This window comes from Macaca nemestrina, unplaced genomic scaffold (assembly GCF_043159975.1).
Source record: "Macaca nemestrina isolate mMacNem1 unplaced genomic scaffold, mMacNem.hap1 Scaffold_82, whole genome shotgun sequence".
In the NCBI taxonomy this organism is placed as follows: domain Eukaryota; kingdom Metazoa; phylum Chordata; class Mammalia; order Primates; family Cercopithecidae; genus Macaca; species Macaca nemestrina.
In genome coordinates, this window is record NW_027257873.1 from 141,432 (window position 1) to 169,092 (window position 27,661).

Sequence of the window (27,661 nt, forward strand, 5' to 3'; positions counted from 1 at the left end):
TGGTGCCAACGCCTTGGGCCTGGTTTACTTGAGTCAAGGACGGCAGTACATGGCTGAGCCCACCCCGAATGCCTGGATCGGAAGGCCTTGGGTTGCAGAGGGGTGGGGGTTGGATATTGAAGGACAACCTGCAAAGCAGAAGGGGAAATGGCTGTGCTGATGGGCAGCTAGAGGAGTCTGTGCAGAGCCTGGGACCCAGTGCAGACACAGAGCTGACATGGGCAACGCAGTGACACGGCCACCGTGGAAGTGGGCAAAGTTACAGGCTTCAGACCGATATGGAGGGGCTGGTCTAAAAGGATCCTCATTTTCCTTTAATCCTAACAATTGCTGGCTTACAGGGTGGGGGAGTGAGATCTGTGGTGGCCGCGAGGAGAGACAGGGATTTTAATTAAACCCCTCTTTCTGGGAGAGGGGAGTAGCCGTTTCTGTAGGGCGGTGAGCATCGTCATCTCAGGCAGCTCAGGCTGCTGTAACGAAACACCATTGACTGAGCGGCTTATGAACAACAGGAATTTGTTTCTCACAGTTCTAGCGGCTGGAAGGCAGGATCAGGGTGCCGCACGGGTGAATTCTGGTGTGGGCTCTTTCCTGGTTGGCACACACCTTCTCTCTGGCCCTGACACAATGGGAGGGTGAGGGATTTGCTGGGCCCCTTTCTGAGGCACAAATCCCATTCAAGGGTCTCCAGCCTCGGGAACTCATTACCTCCCAAAGACCACCTGACAGCATCACATTGAGGCTGAGGATTTCAACCTGTGTTTTGAGGGGCAGGCAGGCAGTTTGTAACCGTCACCCTCTTTGTGTATTTCTGACTCAACATTGAGTCTGCCTTTGGCTCTCCAGTGGACAGAGCCTGTGTGGACACTGAGCAAGGTCAGAGCTGCAAGCATGTACACATCGGGGGCAAGGGAGCTGCCAGGGGTGTGAGAACGGGGTTTCAGCATCAATCGGAGCTGCTTTCCTGGCAAATGTACTCATAAGCTATCCTGGCAACATTTGCTTTTCACGAAGAGTCGATGAGGCAGTGGGGGCAGCAGGCGGTGTTGCCAGAAGCTTGGAACTGATGAGCAGCAGAGAAGGGGCAGAGGCCACGACCTTGGGGTAGTCAGCAGTGCCAGGTGTCTGCCCTCCAGGCCTCACGTCTGTGACTGTGTAGAGACCGAGCCGACCGGGGCTTGCCGGCCAGTGTGGCTCTCATACAGGTGATTATCGCGTTGTGCTTTCTATGTAATGTTCCCTCAACCCCACGCCCACCCCACCAATTTCTGTGCCTAGCAGAAATCATGCTGCGTTTCCTTGATGAAGCCTTGAGTTTCCTGTGGAGATGTAGGAATAGCATGATTTGGCTCACGTCAAAATACTTTGCAGTGAAGCTGCACGGAAGAGGTTTCTAGGCTTCCATTTGACGTTTTCAACAATGCCTGAGTGTTACAGGACCGTCTTGCTTGTTAATAAAGCACCAGATGAAAAAGGCTACTGGTTAATAAAGGAGACTTTTTACATTAGCACAGAGAGGGTGGCTTGAGATAAATTCAGCGTAACGTAGGTGTGTTGGTAAGCCATCAAAAGGACCATCTCTCTGCTGGTGACACATGTTTTCCGGTATTGGTTTTGTTCTGTAAAAGGATGACTGGCATTCGGCAGAGTCATTCCAGAATTCACCTGGAAGGCGTCCACATGGTGCCTTGTTTTCTCCTGACATTCTGGGCACCACGAGGGATTATTCCTGTCTTCAGCACTAGCAGGAGACTTTTCCTGAACACCTGCTCCTCTTTGGCGTTGTGGGTGTGAAGGGGTCAGAGTGAGCCTGTCTTCATGGAGTTTTCAGACACCATGGGGATAGTGTGGCACGAGTGTCGGGCTCGGGTGGGAGGGAGACTTTCCCCAGAAAACAGCTGCCGTTTCCAGGACGGCCCTCGACCCCTCCTCCCTCTGTTCCTCTGCGTCATGTCTGAATTAAGGCTGTTCTATCGTAGCGGGGGTGTCATGTTAACTGGAAGTGTGCTTTTTTACTGGGCAGTAAGTAAATTAATGGTACATTTGCCAAGGACAGCGAGGTTTGATTTGATGAATCCAGTGGGGGAAAGGAGAAGGGGCTTGGCTGTGTGGGGATGTATGTGATGGGAGCAGAATGGAGTAGCCATGCAGGCTGTTGGGATGGAGGGGCCACGCCCACATTTCCATGGGATCCGTCGCTGTTTGTGCCACTAGACCTGAACCTCTGTCTCTACTTCTAACACCCGTATAGTGAGGAAGCCCCTGATGGGCCTGAGTTGTTACTTCCCATGGCCATCGCTGGGAAATGCCCCAGACGCCTCTCCAGGCTGGTGACGGCCCTGGGGCTGGACACTGGCTTTGTCCTGAGTTGTTTCTTCTTGTGGCCATCGCTGGGAAGTGCCCCGGACACCTCTCCTGGCTGGTGACGGCCCCAGGCCTGGACACTGGGTTCGTCCTGAGCTCTGCGAGGGGCTTTGGCTCCACGTGCAGCAGGCATCTGTGCATCCCTTTGGATGTGAGATGTTGGCGCTCGGCTTGGAGGCCAGCGCAATCTGGGTGTGGTCAGGATCCAGTTCATCCTTTGGAGAGAGAGCACCTGCCCAGGGACCCCTCTGAGGTACATAGTCATGCAGTGCCCTCACAGGATGCCCGGTCCCCCGAGAACTTCCCGCCATTCCCCTGGACCCTCAGGTATGGGAGTCAAGTGTGGTGTGTGTGTCACAGGCGGGGGTACTGAGGACACCACGTGCCTGCTCGTGCGAAGACCTGAAGTGCTGCTTGAGCTCGTTCCCAAGGGGCCGTTGGCATCTGGGGGCCTGTGGGTGTCTTTCCACTGGCAGGAAATAATGGGTGGCCCATGTTACCTTTTGTGTCTTTTTTTTTCTTTGCCGAAAAGCCCTAATGCCAACGTCGCTGTCCTGCTATTGGAACCGCCCACCTCAGGCTCACTGGCCCTCCTGTTTCTGGGCTGCTGCAGTGTTGTGTTGGGGTAACTGTATTAACTTCGTTTGAATTTTCTTCCTGTTCTTTTGGAATAAGTGTTGATAGTTTGTGCTGCTTGTTCACCCCAGAGGCGAGGATGTCCTTTAGGCCTGGAGGAGCACAGCCCCTAGAGGGAGGTGCCGGGCCTCTACCTCTCATGTCATCAGCAGCCCTCTCCACACGTCTCCTCTTCACTCCTCGTGCCCACGGCTGGGGTCACGGGCCGCTCGCTCTGCTGTTTGAGATCCTCGGAAAAGATGTTTGCCCTGAAGAGAGATTGGGGGTGTGTGGCTGATTTTAAATAGGAGGAAATGATTGTAACAGAATGAGCAATGCCTAGCACTTAGTCTCAGGCTTGAGAAATTGTGTTTTAGAAGCAAGGTATCCCCAACTCCGGTTTCCTTCAAATTAAATCTTTTAAAGAGTCCACAAATATAAATAGTTAAAGCCTAAAACTATGCAACAGAGGGCCTAGAGCCCAAGCCACTGCCACCTCTGACTCCAAGACACCTCAAAAACTTGGCCCTCCTCCTCAGAGAACCCCCCTTCTGCTCCTCCTTCCACACTGCTCCCTCCACAGTGCTCCCTCCACAGTGCTCCCTCCACACTCCTCCCTCCACACTCCTCCCTCCACACTCCTCTTCCGCCCCTCCCCTTCTTCCTTCCCTTTCCCTTCTTCCTTCCTTCCTCTCCCCTTCTTCCTTCCTTCCTCCCCTTCTTCCTTCCTTCCTCCCCTTCTTCCTTCCTTCCTCCCTTTCCTCCTCCCTCCTCTACCTCCTCCCTCCTCTTCCTCCTCTTCCCCCTCTTCCCCCTCTTCCCCCTCCCTGTCCTTGGGCAACCTCCATGGAACTCTGGTTCAAAGTCACTGGTCTGTGGGGCCGCCCATTTGATAGACGACCACGCTGGGGATCAGACACAAGTGACTGACTCAGACCAGCTCGCATGTCGTCTCCTGCCTCCCGTAACACCGGGTTGTCCCTAATGGAAGAGAATCAATGATGCTGCTTCACTGATCTCCAGGGAAAACAGGTTGATAACAGGTTATAAACATGGGAATGTTTTGGAAAAAGCGTCGTCCACTTGTCAGCTCCATCTCTCCTGCCCGGAAGATGTAGGGGAAACCTGCCTTCAGCCCACCCTCATCCCATAACAGGACAGAGGACAAAGGGGCAGAGACCCAGGTCCTGTCAGTGCCCTCAGGAAACCCCCCATTTCCTCCTCATGGTGGAAGTGGAAACCATCCCACTGGACTAGATTTTCCCGGGAAGCCCCTTCACCCCGAAAGCAAGGAATCTGGTTTGAGCACACACCATTCTCGGTGCCATGACTTTCTGCTGCTGAACCCTGCATACGTGGCCCATTGATCTTGCTAGTCCAGTGTTACTGGGTCCTGGGAGTTTCTGTGGGCTGATGGCAGGTGTTTACCATTGTGTTCAGAGGGGAGAACAGAACTTTATTTGTCGAAATCAGATGATAACCATTGCCATGTGATTCCTTGGGTTGGTTTGGGTGGGGGGTGCTCAATGCTTTTCCTGAGGGCTAAGTTCTAGTTTGAGACCGTCTCTCTTTGTCGCCCAAGCTGGAGTGCAGTGGTGCGATCTTGGCTCACTGCAACCTCTGCCTCCTGGTTTCAAGCAGTTCTCCCTGCCTCAGCCTCCCAAGTAGCTGGGATTATAGGTGTGTGCCACCACGCTTGGCTAATTACAAAAATATTTAATATAGGCTGGGTTTTGCCATATTGGTCAGGCTGGTCTCGAACTCCTTGCCTCAAATGATCGGCCCACCTTGCCCTCCTAAAATACTGGGATTACAGGCTTCAGCCACTGTGCCCGGCCTGATCCTGACATCTTTTAAAGCTGCCTTCATGTACCAAAAGCCAGTCTATGTTTGAAAATCAGTCTTGAAGAGCCTAGGAGGAGAGGGATAAGCTTCAACTAGGTGAATAACTATGCATATGTTAAAAATATGGGCCAAAATCCTACCCCAAATGTTAACTCTTCTGCTTTGCGTATTATATCCATTTATAGTTATTTCAGCACTAAGATTTTTAAAGACTCTTTTGATAATTATGGAGAAATTACTATTAAAACTCAGCTGCATTTGTAACACTTCAAAGAACTAATTGGATGACATCATTTTTCCCAGAGACATTTTGGATTGTTATATAATTAATGTTTATCTCTTTGCCAGAAATCTTTTTTTTTTCTTTTCCAGAACAGATACCTGAAAAGAAAATTTCCTTTGCATTAAGTGTTATTTCACTGTGTGACAATCAATTTTTGAACGTGAGAACAAGATCATCATGTATTTTGGGGATAAATCTTGCTTAATAGTGATAATGCTAAGTGTTAAAATTATGCAACAATTTGTTTCTTTGAAAATTACTATTTGCCTGCTCACCAGGTGGGAGCTGATGAGAACGTGGATGTAAAAATTAAATTGTATTTAGCTTGTATAAAAGAAGTTTTAAAAAAAAAAAAAGCTTTTTTTTTTGTTTTGTTTTGTGCTACTACTGAAGTTGCTTCGTTGTGGAAATGAGGTTATTGCAGGCACCTAGAATTTTATCTCCTTGTACAATGGGAAGAAATTCTCCAACAAGCACAGGAATCTGACTTTCTGATATTGAGACTCCTAGGCATCAAGCCCCGTGGAAAGGTTGGTGATTTACGTGAGCGTTGGCGTTGATGTGGGCACCCTCCAAGCCGGACGCAGGGAGCAGGGAAGGGCAGAACAGGCCCCTCAGGAGCCATGAGAAAATCAAGTGTTGGCAGCAGTGGTGAGGGTTGATGTCAGGGGCCAGGAGGAGGTGGTGAAGGGAGTATGTGCCTCAAGGCAGCCCTGGAACCCGTGGTCCCTGCAGTGAGGTCTGATCTGCAGGGGATGTGGACGGCCATGTGGCGAGGCCCACGGACAGCCTGGACTTGGCTGCCTCAGAACTCTGGTGGACGTTGCAAACGGCCCCACAGGGTTGCAGTGCACATTCCTCGGACAGAGAGAAGACGCTTGTAACTGTTCTCGGCACGAAGCCAGCGCCCTGTGAACAGTGGCCACTGCTGTCGTGACTGAGTGCCGTGCAACTGGAGGCATTTGCTCTGCTCAGTTCACTTAATTGGGCCAGGAATGGGGTTGCCCTGCCTTCAACAAGCTTGACGCATTGAACGAGGACTCAGTAAAGTACTCTGTAAATATGCTCTCCTGGCTAGAGTGAGCAAAGCCCAGGGAGAGAGTGGTTCCTCAGTATTAGACAGGTGTTTGGCGGGGCCAGCTGTGTGGCTGCCAGAGCGAATGTGACCAGGAAGCCTCTGTTCCCCCGGAGGTGGCCAGCGTAACTGTTACACGTGCCGTAGGTAGAAAGTGGGCACTGCTGGGAAACTTGCTCATGCTGCTGTTTCCTGATTGGAAATTCAAGGTTTCTGAGCATCCTACATCGAATTTGTACATTGCTGAGACTGTACACCTTTCAACACTTGTTTTTTCCTGCTTTTCGGATCTATACAACCTGATATTTGGCCGTGGCTTCCAGAACAGGCTGGATGCAGAGTGAAGTCCTCTCCTCACTGTCAATCTTTGCAGATGTCTTTCTTGAGAGTCTCAATTAGGTTTTTACTTAACTAGACTTTTTAAATTGCCATGCACATAACTCTACCAGTTACAATCGTGAGCTAACATGGGATTTTGGTTTTACTTTGATGAATGTTTAACATTTGCATGCTGGATGTAGGGGTGGAGGTCATTTATCTGCTTTTCATTTCCTTCTTGGTTATACTTAGTGACTTTCAGGTACGGTGTGGAAAGCCTGGTACAGGGTGAATTGCAGGCTGCAGTGTGGCGCGGTGGACGAGAGGCGTGGGCTGCAGTGTGCACAGTGGATGAGAGTGAAGCTATTTCCATCCTGGAGGGAAACACACAGGAAACAATTTAAAAAACTGATCATCTAGCTTGAATGAGGTCCAACAAATTCAGTTTGCAAAGTTTAACTTCCAAGTTAACTTAGTAACTTTTCCCCTAAGTCATTAATTTAGTAGCTTATGTTTATTGCCTAAAGCATAATAGTCATAAATTCTAAAATGAAGGACTAAACATGTAATAATTTAGGCATACAGCACCTGAAGGGAAAACTGCCAGTATGCTAAAATATTGGATACAGATGCTCAAAAAATATAATGTAGCATTCTTACAATGCATGTGCTTTTAGCATGTAACTTGGTGAGTAGTTTTGAGCTATATTTGTAGGAATGTGTATCTTGAATACTTTAGGACACCACTGGAGATGTGTGCTTGAGAGGTATAAATACTGAATGTTCTTCTCCCTTCCTTTAAATGAAAAACATTAGCTCCCTTGATTTTTATTTTTATTTTTTGAAGTGGACTCTCACTCTTGTTGCCCAGGCTGGAGTGCAGTGAGGCAGTCTCGGCCCACTGCAACTTCCGCCTCCAGGGTTGAAGTGATTCTCCTGCCTCAGCCTCCCCAGTAGTTGGGATTACAGGTACCCACCACCATGCCCCGCTAATTTTTGTATTTTTATTAGAGATGGGGTTTTGCCATAGTGTCCAGGCTGGTCTCAAACTCCTGACCTCAGGTGATCTGCCCACCTCGACCTCCCAAATTGCTGGGATTACAGGCGTGAGCCACTGCGCCTGGCCAGCTCCCTTCTATAATGATTTATACAGTTGTTTTTGCTTTTCGTTTTTTCGAGACGGTGTCTCACTCTGTCGCCCAAGCTGGAGTGCAGTGATGCAAATCTGGGCTGACTGCAGCCTTCACCTCCTGGGCTCAGGTGATCGTCCCACCTCAGCTTCCTGAGTTGCTGTGACTAGACACACGTCACCATGCCCAGCTTTATTATTATTATTATTGGTATTTTTAATAGAGACAGGGTTTTGCCATGTTTTCCAGGCTGGTCTCGAGCTCCTGGGCTCAAGCAATCTCCTGGCCTCAACCTCCGAAACTGCTGGGATTACAGGCGTGAGCACCACATTTGGCCCATTTTTTTTTTTCTTCCAGGATTAGGAGTCGACTTTCAGAAAATCCTTCAACCTTGCAAGCTTAATTTTCCATAAAAGTATTCCTCTAGGATAAAAACAAGACACAAAGAAGTACGTGTGGACTGCAGTTAAAAATTTTCAACACAACTTAGCTTAGGAAAGTTGACATTTACAAAGAGCAGGAGGCCCGTTCAGTGCCTTCTAGGCACTGGGAATGGCGGTCTGTGGGCGACCCTAACATGTGCGGCGTCCTGAGACGTGATCGTGGTGTTCACGCTTTTACCGAGGGCTTCCCGGGAGTACCAGAGGCTGTTCTTCTGCAGTCGGCCAGCCAGGCAGCAGCTGCTGGAGAAGGAACAAATAGCAAAAGACAGATGTACACGGTGTTATTGTGGCAGAGAGGTTAAAACCAGGGTCACTTTGTTCTTACAGTTTTAAAAAGCTAATAATGAAGTCCTTAAATATGTTTAGGATTTCAAAGTAGTTGTGGGTGTGTCTGTGTCTCTAGCTCCCGTTCGGGTGCTTCCTGCGAAGAGAGCTCAGAGACGCCACCTTTCCTTGATGAGGTGACAGGGCCTGGAGAGGTGTGAACCCCGTGGTGGGGGGATGACTGACCTGGGGTGAGTCTGGGTCAGTGTGGGGATCCACCCCCACTCCACATTCCTGTAGGGAATCCATAGTTCTAAGTCTTTATGATAGGGGTAAAAATAACCTGGAAGAGGTGTTATTTTTTAAGAAGTAAGTGCCATGCTCTTTTTTCCTCATACTTTTCCGTGTTTAAGCAGCATTGAAGGATAAGGCACTAGTAGCATGTTGTTTTGAAAACAATGTTGTTGGTTATTTTACGTTGAATATGGTACTAAGGTTGCCTGGTAACAGAAGTTTTCCTTAAACAACATAGAACTCTGTTGAATCTGTTGCCCCATTGGCTGAGCCGTCTGAAATCAGTGCAGTAGCAGCTGAAGAGGCCTCTTCCCCTTGGAGGAAGCCGCTGGATTGGCAGGAGGCACCGCGCTTGACTGAGGGAGTGAGGCGCCCTTGCAGGGACCCCACGTGGCCCCTGCAGCTCTCTCCTGCCCCCTGCTGGTTGGCCAAGCAGCCTTGCGACAGTGTGCTCAGTGTGAATGTTCACTGGGGCAGGCCAAGGCTTTTGTTCCAGAAACACTGACTTCAGAAATGGCCGGCTGTGTGTGTTGAGCATGGCAAGAAAGACTTACGTGTGTCTTAAACCTCTTGAACAAAGCAAGTTGATGTTTCAAATGCATCTCGAAGGCTAATGACTTTGCTATGGTCAATATTCAGGAGAAAAGAGGGTTTGATGAAACAGAAAGACAGGAGTGGCAAGGGACGTGCTTGTGCCCCGTATGACTAAGCGATGTCCTGGCCGTTCCACACCACGGCCTCTGAGCAGCCAGCCTGCGGATACTGGGTCAATTTAGATACCCTTGATCTCTGCAGAGGTTTGATCAGGTAGCCCAAGAGCAGATAAACACAAACGCTGACTGGAAACCCTGGCACACGGAGACACTGGAAACAGCAAGCTGCTATTAACATCATAGTAAGAGACAGTCGCCTGCTCTCAGGGGTGTCAGTTTCTTTTGCTTCTAGACGTTCATCTGCGTTACAATACAGTTTTGCTCAGTTTATCCCCATTACTCCACTGTCTTCGCTGTTAAAGTCTCAGCCAGCACTTAGCTCTGACACTGCAGGAGTTTCACTGTGCGGCTGACCAGGCCTACCTGGCTTGGCTGTAAAGCAGGTGAGATTTTCCGGAAGGCAGTAACGAGAACCCGAGGCAGGAAAGAGCATTGCTGGTCTACATAGGGCAGTGCACCTGCAGCAGAGCATGTACGTGCACGTTCAGGCTAAACAGGTGTAGGAGAGAAGAAAATCACCTACAATTAGTCACTTAAAATGCCACACACCCAACCCTTGAGACCCTAGCACATAGAGCAGTAGTGGTCTTGGAGATGGCAGGTGTGCTGAAGTCTGATTTTCTCACTTAGCTTTTCCAGCAGCGTTTTCCTCATCTCTAAGCTGGGGCTAACAACTGCCACGCGTAGATTTGTGCATGGAACCGTGCGTGTAAAGTGGGGTAGCCCCCAGGACCTAGGAAGGACTCGTGGTCAGTGTCGGTGGTCATGCGTGCTGTACGGGTCCCCCAGGAAGATGATTGCTACGGATAACTCCCTCCGTTCAATGTCACTGAATGTAAAAGGTGGGACATTGGCTTCTGATGTGTCTGGTTTGCTGTAGGCCACGCTGCACCCCGTGGTTCCTGAGCCCTGAGCTGAAGTACATCCTGCTGCATCGCCTGTGTCGCTTTTGCTGTGTCACTTAGAGCTCCTGCCCTGGGAAACTTCCTCGCGCCTGACGAGCACCACAGTTTGCAGCAAGACCTGTCCAAAGCGTGGACTGCGAGAGCCCCGCTGTGGTCCTCTCCTCTCCATGTTGGGAGCGACTTTGTGGGGTTTGTCGGCCCTTCTCTCAGGTGTCCTGTGTCTCATGGATCAGCCGACGAGCCCCGTCTGGAGGAGCACTCTGCAAAACGCTGCCGGCCACCCAGATCTCCTAGCGCAGAGTGAGGCCACATCTGCAGACTTGACCGCACAGAGTCCCGAGGCATTCGGCAAGAAGGGGAGTGGGATGTGTGTGAGATCCCACTGCGGAAGCCGGCTCTGCTCCGTACTCTGCGTGCGGGGTGCCTGATGTTCAGACCTGCTGTGTCTATCGGGGGCCATGGCGGGGTGGTGGGAGTGGGGGCAGGGAGCAGCGTGGATGGATCCAGGAAAGGACTTAGTTGAATCCCAGCTGCCCACATACCTGTTGCTGGTCTTGGACAAGGTCCCTAGTTTCTCTGGGCTTTCGGTTTGATTGTAAGACTAGGACGCCGCCCTAGTCTGAAGATGTCGGTGTGTGCGGGAATGCCTGGCGCAGTCACCATGGGTTTTCCTTCAGCCTCCTCCGTGCCCCTCCCTGGGTCAATCAGTATCCATGCGTGCCACAAGTAAATTACAGTCCCTCCGAAAACCAGTTGACCCGAGTTTTATGGTCGAGCATGGTGAGTGTCCTTGCCAGGAAATGCCACTAGATGTCTTGGGCCTGCTCCTCTACCTCCACAGCAATCCCCGGAACAGGCTGGTTCAGGACGTGGGAGGTGGGAGTCGGTGTTGTACCTAGGACAGGCTGAAGTCAAAGGCTCATTTGCTCTGTGAGGGGTGATCAGGATGACACATCAAGTGGAGCCCCATGGCTGACCCTGGAGGTGGACGGTCGGGTCGGATTGGCTGCCCTCCAGCACGTGTTTCGAGTGATGCCTTCCCTGGGTTACGCAGCCCTGATCTGTAGGGCACAACTTCCCAGCTCCAGCCAATCTGGTCTTGCCGTCTCCTTCCAAGAAGGTAGGTGCGGCGCAGTTGCCTTTAAGCGGCTCCTTCTGGACACCGCAGGGCAGCAGCAAGCAAGCATGGGCGACTTTTTTCTTACGTTGACCACAATACGCGGGGCCAGCTTTGCACGATCCCATTCAGCATCACACGTGTGCATCGGCCACTCACCTGTCCATCTGCCACAGACAGGCTTGGACAGGACCATTGAGTGGCCTTTACGGCAAAGAGCCTAAAGGGCTCACAGGAAACCTGGACCCAGCGCAATGGTAACAGCGCAGCAATACCTGTCATTGATCAAGGGGTATTCTGGGCCCGACATGGTGTTAAGTGATCCAGTTCGGTTAGCACTCTTAGAATTAACCCCCTTTTGCCTATCAGGAAATCGAAGACGGAGGGCATTAACGCCAGGGAGCAGGGAGTAAGGGGACACACAGAGGGGCTGAGGGGCTGGGCATTCTGAGCCCACGGATCTGCCCACAGGCCCCGGCTGCACGGGCACCAGGGCTGCTGCTCTGGAGGGGATGAGGAGCTCTGGGGAAAAGATGGAGCCTGACGTGGGTAAGATTTGGATATTTTCAGAAGAGATTTTCAGCCTGGAATGAGGGTGTAAGTGACTGAATCGGAGTGATGAGCCAGATAGCCCGGCTGCGGGAGCTCCCCTGTGGGGTGAGGGAGGAAGGCCTTGGGGGCGTGTGGCTGAGCAGAGGCGCTGGGTCGCCAGGAGCCGCCGCGGGTTTGGAAAGGGGGAGAAACGCAGCGCCCTGCACTGCAAGGGCACCGAGACGTGGTTGTGGTTCTTCCTGACCGTGACAGGCACAAATGGTGCTGATGGTGGAATGCACGGAGTTTGCCTTCAGAGAACTCCTGCTGTCTTTTAAAACCTGGGCCTCTCATTTAAACTTGGTGGCCTCAGGTGAATGGTCAGAAACAGTTTCTGATGAGGTTGCAGAGACTGTGCATGGCCTCTGATTGTGCACATCCTGTGATTGTGTATAGTCTCTGATTGTGGCCTCTGGCCTCTTTGTGGCCTCTGATTGTGTGGGTCTCTGTGTGTGGTCTCTGATTGTGTGTGGTCTCTGATTGTGCTCAGTCTCGGATTGTGCGCGGCCTCTGATTGTGTGCGGCCTCTGATTGTGGGTTGTGTGAGTTTCCCGGGATTAAGTAGATGAGCCTCGTGCTGGAGCAGGTGTGCCTTGTGTTGGGCATGTGGATAAAGAAGTTTAACCCATCCCCTCTTTGAGAATGGCAGGGCAGTAACAAAGGCGGTTGATTTATACATGGCCATCCTCGTGAGGTGAGGACCTGAAAGGTTTACTGCTTTCCCGGAAAGCTGCTCTGGGCGTCACCATCACTGATCATGGACAGCAGCTCAGAAGCCCCCTTAAGGTGCAGGGAGGGACCGGCGCTGGTCCTGTCTGTGCCCAGGCTGCTGGTCACCCTGACGGCCAGGCGATGGCTGCCTGTGCACGAAGCTGGGGTTAGAGTGAATTTGGGCAGTGTCGGCTTTGATTTAGGTCAAGACTGATCAGTCTTCCTAAAATACTAGCCATGAAAGCTTTCATAGATTGTAGTTCTTTGGGAGATTTATATGTGGTTTTTAAAGCACAGGGCCCATGGCCAGTGTTGAATTACATTTTGTTCAGTGTAACTGACAGGACACTGGACCTGAGTCTCAGGCCTGCCACAGGGTTCAGGGAGCTTCAGAGAGGGAGATGTTTGTGCTCAAGTTTTCGCAGATGGGATGGGACATGGGCATGGGGCTGGAATGCTCTAAACTTCAATCTTCAGTCATCGGTATCACCTGTGCACACGCATATCGTTTTCAAAGATGGACAAGCTTTTGGGAAATATCTGAAGACTTTTCCAGTTTTGAAAGAAGCCGGGATGACACTGGAAACGTCAGGTGTCTTGGCTGCTGATCAGGTCCATCACCACGCACATGGTCCCTAACCTGGCCCACCTCTGATCATGCACAGCGGGTGACGAGGTCCATAACCTCACACTTCTGTGCACAGCAGGTGACCAGGTCCCTAACCTCAAAAGCTTCTGATTGGGTGCAGCTGGTGACCAGGTCTGTAACTTCACATGGCTCTGATTGTGCAGAGCTGGTGACCAGGTCACTAACCACCCACACCTCTATTCATACCCAGCGGGTGACCGGGTCCATCACCTCACACCTCTGATTGTGCATAGCAGGTGACCAGGTCTGGAACCTTGCACACCTCTGATCGTGCACAACGGGCGACTAGGTCCATGACCTCACGCCTCTCTGCACAGTTGGTGACCAGGTCCATAACCTCACACCTCTGATCGTGCACAGCTGGTGGGCGCAGGACCCACTTCAGTGAGGGGCTGACTTCCCAGGTGTGAAGGGGGAATGTTGTGTGGCTCGCTAAGCCCCTCCATGCTTTGGGGGCTCCAGGCTGTGGCCGGCAAGTAGGAGGTTGTCCCAGGAGGCTGCTGTGTGTTGGGGATGGGAGGCAGCTGCAGGGTGGAAGTACGATGTTGTCGTAGGGGGCCACTGTGGGGGGGTGGGACGGGAGGCAACTGCAAGTTGGAAGTAGGATGTTGTCCCAGGAGGCTGCTGTGTGTGGGGGAGGGAGGAGGCAACTGCAGGGTGGTGTGGTGGTCCCCGTGCCACTGATTTCAGGTTAAAATAGAATGTGGACCTCTTTTTACCATAGTTTTTAATTACTCCGCTAGTTTGTGTTGCTGTCTCTTGCTATGAAGTCCACAGTCTGATGTCTCTGTGGTCCCCATGTTTCCCTTCTGCTTGTGTTACCCGATCCTGTGGGTCAGCTGTGAGGAAACCACTCTCCACGCCTCATCTGGAGTGGTCTCGAGCTGGGTGTGCTGGTCTCCTTGTGGGCTAAAGTGTTCTTCTGTTACTGTTTTCTCTGTTTTTTGACCAAATTTAGCAGACTTGTGTATGATACAAACACTTTAAAAAACGTCTTTTGCCTTTATGAAAAAAACACTTGCATTGCTTTAAAATGAACCTTTCCTGTGTCTCCATCCTTCCTCACAGATTGCTCTGTGTTAGAAACTCGGTGGTGTGTGCGCTTCATGGCCTCATTCCATCAAGCACTGTAACCTCTGATTGCAAAAGTGACTACACTCAAGGCAAAAAACTTCGCAAATGTTGGAAATAATGAACAAAAACAATATATTGTTCTCTTGTCACCCTGAAATGGCTACTCTTAATATTTTGATGTAGTTCTTTGAATTCTTTTTAAGTAAAGTTGCTTCTAACACAAGCACTTTGATTATATTGATCAAATTATATTCAGGAAATAAGGAGAAAGTAAAAAGAATATCCAGTTTGGGGCAAAAAGGAAGACGACATAGAAAGAGGCTGTAAAACTCCCTGCAACTTGAAAAGCTGGGTTGTGGTGGCTGTGGTTTTGTTTTTACTGTGAGAGACCACAGGATTCTTCTTGGCACTGAAGGGCAATAAGATAATACCCTGTGTGTGTGCTGGTGGCTGTATAAACCGAGCCGCATGTCCTCTTTCGAAGCAGAGAAAGCATGAGGTTTGAGGTAGTGGTTTGGTAACTTTTGGAAAGTCTGTTTGTAGGACTGCACTGCAGAGATTAGGTCAGTCTGAATTAGAATCGAATGATCTGTTCAGGCCTTGGGAGCTTTCTACACCGGGTGTACGCCTGTTCTGGATGTGGTGTAGAAGGAACAGGACTGGGAGGGTTTCTTGCTTCCCAGTCATAGAAATGCCTGCAATTATCACTGTTTGTTGTTTCTCGGGAAGCTATTTTGGGAAGGAAGTGTACGTTCCAAGGCTGCTGGTTGGCCTTTCATCACCCTGGGGGTCTTGGTGTGGGTCACGGGAGCTGTGACTGCTCACGCGTGCAGCTCTGTCTCTCTCGCTGCCGCGCCGGTAGACAGCTGGTCACCAACACAGTGTGTGTCCCAGTGGCCTTTGAGAAGAATTCTCTACATCATTTTTATACAAGGTCCTTTTTCCTTTCAATGTCAACATCGTGCCTTCTAGCCAAGCGATATGTTCTTGCAGAAACAGGAAGTGTGGCCCAAGTGAGAAATGAGGGAATTGATCCATAACTGCTATCAGTTTTTATAGAGTTGAGCCATTGTAATTTATACACAAACATGTTAAATCTGTAGAAGTGAGTCACGGTGCCAGACCCTCACAAATGCCGAATGTCTACGTGGGACCTCTCTTCTATCGGGTCCACATCACAAGAAGAAAAGTCGCTCAAATGCAGGACGGAGTGGACGTGAATCTCCGAAAACTCCATGAATCAGAGTGACTGCTTTCCCAATTGCTGGTCTCCCCATTTGAGGTTGTGAGATTCCCGTTCTGAAGCTCCTTCAATTTCCCAGCATCCATTTCACTCCTTCATGGAGATAACAGACTCACACTGATACCTTGTTCTCAGATTTTCTAATTAGAAAAAGCACATATTTCACAAGAATTGTCCAGCTAACTCACTCCTTAGCCTGGGGTAAGCCACATACCTCTTTTCTCTTTAAAATACTCACCTTTCAGAACTCTTGGTAAATAAGAATAGGAAGGTACCATGACTTTGGCCACAAGCAGTATTATGTATAATGTGCAAGTGAGTGCCTTGAGAGCCATGGTTGCTAAAAACAAATTTTCTCAGAAGAGAAAAATGTAAGCAGTTCTTGACATGATCGTTAATTTTGTTTTGCCTAAATAACATCTTGTCGTTGTACAGGGATACAGGACGTTGCTGAGTATTGACCGGGGCGAGTGGGTCCTGCTGCCCCACTGTGTGATCCTGAATATCGACAGGGGTGAGTGGGTCCTGCTGCCCCACTGTGTGTGACAAGCCCTTTGTTTCTGGCCTGGAAATGTCCTGGCTCTTTCAGTGCATTGGGGTGGTGCTGGCCCCCTTTGTTAGTTTGCATGTGAGGCAAAATCTCACGCCTTTCACTCTTGTTGACATACAGATGCCAAAGCTTTGAACAAATTCTTACTAAATCAAACCCAGAAATATGTAAAAGGGATAAGAATACCATGAACACTTAGAGTTTGTTCTCATGATCTGTAGTTTTGCATTGCACATTTGGCTCATCATTCAAAAATCAATGTAATTCACCATATTAACAAAAAATAAAGCAGAAAACCCATTTTATCCTCCCGGTAGACACTGGAAAACATCTGTTGAAATTTAATAGTCCTTATACGAATTTCCTATCACATCAGGAACAGAAGGGAACTTTCTCCGTTTGATAAAGGCCACTCCTGAAAAACAAGAGCTGACCCCCCTCCTCGGTGGTGGCAGCCGGGGAGCTCTGCCCACAGTCAGGGGTGTCGGGAGCATGGCCATTCTCCGTGCTTCAGGTTCGCATGGTGCACACTGGGGCCCTCGTCCGTGAAGTTAGTTAGGAGAACTAAAAGGCATAAAGACTTGGAAGCAGGGGGAGATGCTTGATGTACAGAAGACACAGGGCCTTATTTAGAACATTTTAGGAAATGTACAAACAACCAGAAATGGTGTGAATTTTGCAAGCATGCAAGATGGACTCTTCGCAACAGATGTATACAGATGCCCAGTGGCCCATGAGAGGTGCTCACCAGGGAGTCATTGGGTAAGTACAACTTAAACCCGCGAGGTTCCCCTTCACAAGAGTGGAGAAGGGAGGACAGTAGCAGGTGCTGGTGAAGATATGACAGACTGGATCTCAGACTGATGGAGACTTAAAATGGCACAGCCACTTCAGCAAATGTGGCAGTTTCTTTAAAATGTGTACACTTACCATATGGCTCAGCAGGTATGCTGTAGACGTTCACCAAGGAGAGCAGAAAATGTGTGTCCTTGTAAAAGAATGCACATTATCTCCAGAGTAAATTGTCATAGCCAAGAACTGGAAACAACATAAATCTCTCTCATCTGGAGAAACATGAGCAAATTCTGATATATTCATACATTGTCCTAGTTCCCAGCAGGAAAAACGTACAAAATGCTGAAACCAAAACAGACAACGGGGATGAGTTCCAGGAGCCTTGAACTGAGCAGAGAGTGAACACCACGCCGTGGAGTCCATGTGACAACGGAGAATCTATGCGAGTCTCGGGTGACGGAAGAGCGCCAAGAACACTCCTCGAGAATGAACAGTGGCTGTCTCTTGAGGGCTGGGATTGACTGGGAGGGGACTTGTGGGAACTTTGATGCAAAAGATTTGATTAGGGTAATAGATTTCCATTTATCGAAATGCGCCAAGTGTACTCAAGATCTGAACATTTCACTGTGTATACTTTGTACTCCCTACCTTCCAAAAAAACAATGAAAAAATAATTACAAATGAGCACTGAACTCGATAGATTTTTCACCGTGGTATTAGATAGCAATTCTGAAAGCATTTCTGTATCTCCAGACTTAAGCAAATAAGCTTAATAAATCAGTGAATATATTGAGTGCTGCAGGTGCCAGGTTTCTTTCTTGGTAAGAGGTAGAAATAAGAAAAGGCCAAAGCCTGGAATGGATCACGTGGGATTAGGTTGCAGCAGGAGGTACAAGTATCAGCTGGTGGCTCCCGACAGATGTAGACAGGGATAGAAGTGCCTGTGGATGGGTGTGGGTGCACATGCGTGTACATGCGTGTGTGTGTTCTACTTGCCGGCAATGCCCAGCAGCACCCGGTGCCCACTCTTAGCTTCCAAACTCCGTTCTTCACTAGAAGGAGCCCTGGTCTAAGGGCTGGGGAATCCGGTGTCAAATCTGGGACCAGTTGAGCAACAGAACAAACCATTGTAACTATGAATCATAACCCACGAAGCCAGACTCCGTGAGTATATATGGACATATGTAAATGAATGCTGAAAGATAAAATTATTTTTCAGTGAATATGGAAGATCTAATGATTTAGAAGGAATGACAGGAAATCAGTGGATGCTAAAACTAGTAGTGGAGAATTCATGGAAAACAGAATATGCACATAGTGTCAGGGTGTCTCCTCCCAAATCTTAATTTCAACGCGAGAAGTAGCATCTTTGCTTTGGAGGCACTTAAGCACCACCTTCACTGAGTTGCCGATGTTAACATTGTCACGTAAGACAGACTTCTGCGGTGTCCCTGCTAAAATGCATACTCCTGAGTCTAGTCCGGAAGATACCAAAATAAAGGACAAGCTGTGAAATAACTGACCTGTATTCTTTAACATTTCCAATTTCAGGAAACACAAAACCTGAGAAACTTGGATGCTGGACGGGTAAAAATCACATGACAAATCAATTCATCATCCTGGATTGGATCGTAGAAGAAGACAAAGTAAGAAAATTATGGAGACAGTTGACAGCATTTGAAAGTGAACTTTGTATATGACAGTTAAATTTCCGGATCTTGAGGAAAGTGAATGTGAGAGCATATCCTTGTGTTTAGGAAATACATTGAAACATTTAGGTATGGAAGGATATAGTATCTGATATTTATTTTCATTTGACTTAGAAAATTCATGGGGGAGGGGGGAAAGCAGTGATGTAAGATAGGAGCAGTTGGGCCTAAGTTGAGCCTGGTAAGTTATGTGGAAATTCACTACGCTGGTCTTGCAGATTTTCTGTGTCTTTGAAATTACATCCAAAAAGTTTAAAACGGAGAATATGCAAAACAAAAAGCGATTTGTGGAAGTGAGTGGACTGTCACCTCATTGATCCCTTCAGTTTTCGGCCATGAGCCAAGTCAGTCACATAATGGTTTTTGACCTGGGAATTAGAAATAGTGGCCAGATGACCAGGCTCTTTATCTAGTTAGGGAGAGAAGTGTGCACAAAGGCTGACAAGACCAAGCAGTGCGATGAGCTGCTTGTGGGCGTGATGCTGAGGGTCTGGGTCCTGTCTCAGGTGGCAGCTTGGGGGTTTTAAGCCAGAAAGCCACGTCTGATTCTCTTTCAGTGGGATCATTCTCGCAGCTTCAGAGAAAACTGCCCCAACTCGTCTTCACTCACGCTGGCCATTTTTGGTGGTGGTGGTTTTATTCTGCTAACACCGTTCTCACTGACAGTTTAGGGCCTTTGAGCGGATTTTTGCCTGTGTCTCGAAGATTCTCGTCTTGACAGCCGGTATGTTTCATTCCTGTTGTTCCGATTCTGTGTTAAGAGGGTTCTTCCCTGGCTTCACAGTTTGGAGTTGCTGCTGCATCTGTCTCTGCTTTAATTCTCTAGCCCATCTATCACTTGTCTCATCCCTTAAGAAGTGGCCTGCGTGAGATGCCATGAGACTGTCTGCCTTATCACCACTGCGACCCCAACCCGTAAGGACTTACAGAGAAGGCATTCAGTGAATGTGTGGAATTAATGTAATGGGTTAATAGCCACAAAATGTCTTAATGGTTGTTTTAGTCCATTTCCATGCTGCTGATAAAGACATACCCGAAACTGGGAAGAAAAAGATTTAGTTGGCGTTGCGGTTCCGCATGGCTGGGGAGGCCTCAGAATCATGGTGGGAGGCGAAAGGCACTTCTTACATGTCAGCAGCAAGAGAAAACGAGGTAGAAGCAAAAGCGGAAACCCCGATAAGCCATCAGATCTCATGAGACTTATTCACTATCACGAGAATAGCACAGGAAAGACGGGACCCAGTGATTCAGTTACCTCTCCCTAAGTCCCTCCCACGACACATGGGGATTCTGGGATGTAGAATTCAAGTTGAGATTTGGGTGGGGACACAGCCAAACCATAACCATAGCCAACACAGTCCTGGCCCATGGCCGGTGTTGAGCTGAGCTGCGACCGTGGCTGTGTGAGTTGGGGTGCGAGGCGTGCACACGCCTCTCAACGGTACAGTGAAAGGATTTGGAGGCTCAAACGTGTGACCTACAAAGAATCTCCAAAGATCAAGGTGCATTCACCCTAAAAAGAAAAATCTCAGTGCAGTTTACACCCAGTGTTTGCTTGCGGATATGGATTCTACAGTAATAAAATGAATAATTAAAAGTCTGTGAATAAATTTTAATGTCTTTATGGAACTGTAAACACTGATTTTCTTTCCTCACCCACCCATCTGTTGGTGAGTTTCAGAAGGTGGATGAACCGTGCTGCGGGGACAGAGAGGAGGGTGCAGCTTGGCCTCTGGGACCTAAGCTGAGCACTGAGTGACTGAGCTCTCTCCATTTCAGACGTCCACACGGAAGCTGTCCAGGCGGCTCTGGCCAGACACAAAGAGCAGAAGATGGCGGTGCCTATGCCTTCCAAACGCAGGTCCCTGGTCGTGTAGACCTCCATGGACGCCTACACCCCTCCAGGTAAGGGACACGCTCCCCGACGCTGCCTCCTGAACATGCTGGGCGCCTCAGAATTGACCGCTAGCCCAGAAGTTGGGTTTTTGCCTTCAAAATCATGGTGCAGAAATGCAGATTTTGTGAACCAGAAGTCCGAAAACAGTGCATGAAAAGTAACACTATGTATCTGTATAAATACACATTTTTAACTTTTCATCAAGATTGATACATATGATACATACCAGTAAAATCTCACACAGTTTTATTCATTTAATTCCTTGTAGGGAAAAGGGAAGAGTTTGTAACCCTATGGGTGGAATTGGACTTTTCTTCTGATTAGGCTGTTGCATGCATATTCTCAAATCTTCAGATAAGTGTGCTACATTATTGGATTGTTTTAGAACAAGCGAATTGGACAGTTTAGGCAGCTACCCGAATCAGGTCATAAAGTTTGCCTGCAAGGTGCCAGCTAGTATTTTAGTTCCTGCAGGCCATAAGGTCTCTCACAACCACTCAACTCTGCCCTCAGCCATGGGTGACAGCAAGTGCGTATGACTGTCTACCAATAAAACTTTATTTACAAGAACAACAGACCAGATTTGGTGCAGGGACCTGCCAACCCCTGATCTAAATTACTGAAGGTAATAGCCAATTTATATTTCTGCTATATAATACTGCTTTTCTTTAATCTTGAATTTTACATAACTACCCCAATTCTCTATTTTCTCTGCCCAAATAATTATAAACTACATTTCATGATCTTCACACCCAAGTAAAGCAGAAAGTTTAGTTATCCAGATACTTGTTAGAGACACGGATTGAACCTATGCTATTTGGTGTTTAGTTTCTGTGATTTTGATTCCAACATTATTCATGCCGTTGTTGCAAGCTTGTCTTCTCAAAGGACCTGAATCACCTTACATCCCACGTTGAAGCTACATATCACTTTAAATGACCCAGTATTTTTGCTCCAATACCAAAGAAACTTAAGGTACAATACGAATAGTTGAAAATGTACAACATTTTCGGGAGTATTTTTACTTCTGAAATTTAGCTTAGTCTTGGCAAGCAGTGAGACAGAAGGACGTGCTTCAGATCAGAGCTGAGGTCAAGCGTACGTCCACATTACTACAGGCAGCTCCTGAGTTTCACCTTTACATACCTTTACAAATGAAGGTACTGGAATTTAAAGGACAGAACTTAGAGTGCATCATTTTGGGTTTTCGTTGCTTTTTGTTTTGAGACAAGGTCTTGCTCTGTCACCAAGGTTGGAATTCAGCATCATGATGGCAGCTCTTGGCTCACTGCAGCTGTGACCACCTGGGCTCACGCGGTCCTCCCACTTCAACCTCAAGCAGCTGGGACCACAGGTGCTCGCCACCACACCCAGCTAATTTTTAAGTGTTTGTAGAGACAGGGTGTTCCTATGTCGTTTCTGTTTCTCATTGACACATAACGTGTTCTTCATCGAAAGAACGCAGTGCCAGCCAGGCAAGGGAGTGAATGCCATGCTAGCAAGTTGTTGACAAGGGAGCCCTTTCTGCCAACGTGCTCCTTTGGGCTCCTCCCTTTCCTTATTTTAATATTAAGCCACAGCACATAATGAAGGACTGGGCACGATAGCTCATGCCTATAACTGCAGTAATTTGGGAACCCAGGGCAGGTGTATGGCTTGAGCCCAAGGGTTCAAGGTCAGCCTGGACAACATGGCAAAATGTACAGAAATGCCTTTTGTACATCTTGTCTTCACCAAAAGTACAAAAAATTAGCTGAGCCTGGTGGTGTGCACCTGTAGTCCCAGCTACTTGGGAGGCTGAGGTGGGAGAATCACTTGAGCCCGGGAGGCAGAGGTTGCTGTCAGCTGAGATGGCACCACTGCACTCCAGCCGGGGCAACAGAGCAAGACCCCCATCTCAATTAGAAAAAAATAACGATAATAAATGCAGACTCTTTAAAAATGATTAGGCCAGGCATGGTGGCTCATGCCTCTAACCTCAGCAGTTTGGGAAGCCAAGGCAGGCAGATTGCTTGAGTTCCCAGCATTTGAGACTAGCCTGGGCAACATTCCAAAGCCCATCCCTGCAAAACATACAGAAATCAGCCAGGAATGGTGGTGTGTGCCTGTGGTCCCAGCTGCTCGGGAGGCTGGAGTGGGAGGATCAGGGTGCAGTGAGCCATGATCGTGCCACTGCACTCCAGCCTGGGCAACAGAGCAAGACCCTATCTCAAAAATAACATGCTTACTCCTGTTTGTTTAGTTAATGGTTATAATTTGCCAAAACTTATGGCAAAATAATTGTATTTGTATGTGTTCTTTGTGTAACTAACAACATGGACGTAAAACATTTCAAGGGTTGAAATATTTTAAACCAAATTTTTGGCACTAACCAGTATGTAAGGCAACGGGCATTTTTCTTGACCACTTTGTATAAGAGAAAAGACTTTGAAATGGAAGAAACAGTGCGGTTACGGTTATTTGCTTATTTCTCGTATTGAATCCAACCGCTGACAAATGTTACTGGGTCATGTGTGATGAATAACCTCCTTGTACAGATGTCTGCAAAATATAAAAGAATATTATTTGAAATGTTATTTTTGTGAAATATTTGGATTTGACCAACAGTTTTATATAAGCCATAAAGCATCCTTTGTAAATTTTCATCAGGAGTCCTCTTGATATATCATATGGGGCAGTTTTGTAAAATCGTAAATGTCAATGTCATAAAAATTTTTTACTCCCAGCCTATTTGTGCTTAGCGATAGTTTGCATGTTTATTACCGTACTTACTTGATCCAAATCTTAGCTGCATTTTCTTACCTATTTTTCTTGGTTGTTGGTAACAGTGGTTAGATCTTACTCAGTTTCATTGCCCTTCAGAGAATGTTCTTGAAGTTTATCTTCTATGAAATGACTGGCTGCTGACCTGGATCCTAGTTTCTGGAGAAACTCTCATTAGGATTGTCGCAACGCTAGTATTCTATGGGTGAAACTTTCCTTTAGTTTCCGAATGTAAAGATAAAAGAATAATTTGCCAAAACTACTTCTAGCCATGATGAGAGAACAGGGACCCAAATCACCCATCTGCCCTAAACAACTGTAAAACTGCACAAAACGAATGAGGTGGCTGTTTTTAGTCTGTGACCACAGCTGTACCAGCCAGAACCTGAGGGCGAGGGCAGGAGAATGAATGAGATGCACCCACAGTACACTTGCCCTCTGGAGAACACCTGCAGACCGTGGTGCCGAGAGTTCAGGTGTGGGCGGAGTATGGCCATCCTACCACATCCAGAAGGCGGAGCTCGGAGAGAGCTCAGGTGTGGCGGAGCATGGCCGTCCTACCATGTCCGGGAGGGGGAGATCAGAGAGAGCTCAGGTGTGGGCGGAGCATGGCCATCTTACCACGTCCAGGAGGGGGAGACCCAAGTGGGTGCAGGATGGGAGCTCTCCACAGATTCACACCAACAGCGAATCCAACCAAGCCTGCCCATGTCACGATGACCCAGCCGTGCCTGTGCTAACTGCTAAAACAAGAGCTGGAAAGCTTCAGAGGGAGGTTAGGGATCCTGAGTGTGCTCAACAAGTTACCCACAATGTGTAATATTCAGCAAATAATCACCGCATACACAGAGAAACGGGGGGTAGAATCTGTGGTCAAGAAAAAGGCAGTAAAAAGTGCACACACATGCAGGATGGTCTCTGTCACTCACCACATGCGGCGGCTGAGCACATGACGTGTGCCTGGTCTGAACTGGATTTGCTGCGTGAAAGACATGCCAGTTAATATAAAAAATAGAAAATATTGTATTTGTTTTTTTTTTTAATTTGAGACGGAGTCTAGCTCTGTTGCCCAGGCTAGAGTGCAGTGGTGTGATCTCGGCTCACTGCAATCTCCGCCTCCCGGGTTCATGCCATTCTCCTGCCTCAGCCTCCCAAGTTGCTGCCCGCTGCCACGCCTGGCTAATTTTTTGTATTTTTAGTAGGCACGGGGTTTCACCGTGTTAGCCAGGATGGTCTCGATCTCCCGATCTCGTGATCCACCCGCCTCGGCCTCCCAAAGTGCTGGGATTACAGACTTGAGCCACCGCATCCGGCCTATTTGTATTTCTTATTGCAAGTATAGCATGAGCATTTTGAGTTAAAAATATACCAGTAAAATTAATTATACCTGTTTATATATTTATATGAGGCTACAAGGAAGGTTTCAAGTTCTATAACAGGACTCTCATAATTCTGTTGGAAAGTGCCAGTCTACATGTCTGATACAGCAGAAAACTGAGTTTTTAAATCTGCAATTATAAATATTTAGGGAATCAGAGTACAACGTGTCAGAGAATGAAAATATTTTAATTCTTGAGCCAGAGGAAGGGAAGACACTTTTCACTATAATGCAGTTGGGGAATTTCAGGTTCTGTACACGATAATCTTGAGAATTGTCACTCCCTCCTCACAGGTAAAAAGCTGAGCAAACTGAAAAATCAGCAGCTCTTCTTAAACCTGCAAGAGACGTGAGGTCACCGGCAAGCCACTGTCCCCAGATTGGCTGGACAGGTAAAGCAGATGAATCACCATACACTGGAGCACAATGCTCCAAGGAACCCACGCTGGGATTGGAAACCCTGAACTGGAATTGACAAATTGCTGTGGTGAGGTGTGGCCACGTCTGAGAGTTAAAACCTCCAGGAGGCCTGTGCATATGGGTCTCATGCTTTTGTGAGTTGTATCATCAGAAGCTCAATCAGGTTCTCGAAGTAAACATCAGAGAAAAATCCCCTCATACTTACTACAGGGGAAAGAGAATAGGAATCATTTTTCAATATGCAAGTGCACTCTTCACTAGGTCCACCTTCCTGAGAAGCTAGTTAAGTGGAGACTAACCTGGTGGGATTTTATCAGAGCCTTCTGACCTGGGAGAAAGGGAAATACCCAACTCCAACCTCCAGAGCTGAAAAGCAAAAAAGAACGGAGTATCCAAGCACTATGGGACTTCCACAGAGGCATAAAATATGCATAACGGTAATACAAGGGGGAAGAAAGAGGAACAGAAGAAATATTTGTAACAGTAATAGCTGAATTTCCTCAGATTAATGCCAGACACCAAACCATAGATCCAGGAAGCTCAAGAAACACCAAGAAGGATAAATGTAAAAACGATGACGACAAAAACAAAACAAAAATAAACTCTATTTGGGCATAAAATATTGAAACTATGGTGAATCAAAGATTAAAAAGCAAAGAAACCAGAGTAATCTCCTTCCCTATGGAGGATCAAAGATAAGAATTATTTTCAACTTCCCCTCAAAAACCATGAAAGCAAGAAGTGGAGTGAAGTATTTAAACTATTGAGAGGAAAAAAATTCCATTAACCTAGAAGTCTATACTCTGTGAAATTATCTTTCAAAAGTGAAGAAAAAGAAAAGACCTTCTCCTACAAAAATTGAAAAATTTGTTGCCGGTAGACCTGCCTTGCAAAAAATGTTCAAAGTTCTCTAGAGAAAATAGTAGAGGTCAGTAACTCAGCTGTGCACAAAGAAAGGAAGAGCACAGTCTGTTTACAGGGCTCACAGCTGTCATCCTAACACTCTGGGAGGCAAAGATGGGAGTAGAGCTGGAGGCCGCTTAGTTGAGACCAGCCTGGGCAACGTTGTGAGACTCTGTCTCATTAAAAAAAAAGCCAAACGTGGTGGCCAACACCTATAGTGCCAGCTACTTTGAGAGGCTGAGACGGGTCACTTCTTGAGCCCAGGATCCCGTTCAAGGCTGCGGTGAGCTATAATGATGCTGCTCCACTCCAGCCTGGGCAACAGAGAAAGACCTTGTCTGTTTAAAAAAATAAATAGAAAAACAAAAAGCATTAAAGAAGAAATAGTGAAGGTAGAAGAAAATCTTTCATTTTTCTTAACAGATCTAACTTAACAGTTCATTCATAATAGCGACGGTAAATATACTGTATTATATGCTTATGTATATGTCATATACACACACTTAAATATAAGTGAAATGAATGAGAGCAGTGATACCCAAGGGATGGGAGAGAGCAATTAGGAATTAGGGTTATTTTGTTATTATAGTGTGCTTGCATTATCAAGAAACCAGTGTAGTGTCATTTGAAAGTGGACTTGGGTTACTTGTAAATTTATATTGCAAATTCCAAGGCAGCCACTTAAAAAAAAAAAAAAAAAAAGTAACTGATATGCTAAGAAAGGAAAGAAAATAAATCATAGAATATGCTCAATAAAGACCACAAGGAAAAAAAAGTGAAAGACAAAAACAAAGAACAAGGGCAACAAATAGAAAATAGTAACAAATATGGTAGATGTTAATTCAACTGTATATTATTACTTTCAATGTCAGTCCAAATGCACCGAACTATATATTATCTATAAGAAATCCACTTTAGATATAAAGACATACATATAGATCAACAGTAAAGGGATGGCAAAAGATATAAATGTTAACACTAATTTTTTGGTGTGCAATGGCCTGATATCTCACTGCAACCTCTGCCTTCCAGGTTCAAGTGATTCTCCCTCAGCCTCCCGAGTAGCTGGGATTACAGGCATTTGTCGTCATGCCTGGGTAATTTATTTATTTTTTCTATTTTTGTACAGATGGGATTTCACCGTGTTGGCCAGGCTGGTCTTGAACTCCTGACCTCAGGTGATCATTCTGCCTTGCCCTTCTAAAGTGCTGGGATTACAGGCATGAGCCACCGTGCCCGGCCAACACTCATTTTGAAAAATGGAAGTGGTGATATTAATTTTAGACAGAGTCGACTTTACATCAAGGAAAGTTACCAGAGATGACTATTACGTAATAAAGAGGTCAATACTCCAAGAAGATGTAACAATCCTTAAATGTACTTTTGCTAACAAAGTATCAGAATTCCAAAGTAAAAACTGATAAACTTCAAGGAGAAATAATTAACCCACTATTATAGTTGGAGACGTTAACACCCCTTTATCAGAAATGGACCAATTCAGTAGCCAGAAAAGCAGTAAGGACAAAATTGAAATCGGCATCCTCAGTCAACTGTATGTAACTGAAGTTTATAGACTATTTCCTCCAACAGCAGCAGAATACACAACATTCAC

General features: G+C 47.3%; 1 protein-coding gene and 1 long non-coding RNA gene across 39 annotated transcripts in view; one reads left to right on the forward strand and one right to left on the reverse strand.

Moving 5' to 3' along the window:
- LOC139361648 (disco-interacting protein 2 homolog C-like) overlaps window positions 1–27,661 on the forward strand; it is a 217,552-nt gene that overhangs the window by 137,777 nt on the left and 52,114 nt on the right. For 13 of the 38 annotated variants that reach the window (XM_071090354.1, XM_071090353.1, XM_071090352.1 and 10 more), the window contains one exon: window positions 16,070–20,593. In XM_071090354.1, the coding sequence (XP_070946455.1) occupies window positions 20,572–20,593 (22 nt within the window). In that variant the 5' untranslated portion in view covers window positions 16,070–20,571. Of the gene's footprint in view, window positions 1–13,936; window positions 20,594–27,661 lie in introns of those variants that run through there. The other 25 variants (XM_071090370.1, XM_071090369.1, XM_071090373.1 and 22 more) reach the window with 15 other exon arrangements.
- Window positions 20,280–26,736, reverse strand: LOC139361649 (uncharacterized). The gene is made up of 2 exons (XR_011619228.1): window positions 22,958–26,736; window positions 20,280–20,677 (listed from the first exon to the last, which is right to left on the reverse strand). It is a non-coding gene; the product is annotated as an uncharacterized lncRNA (long non-coding RNA).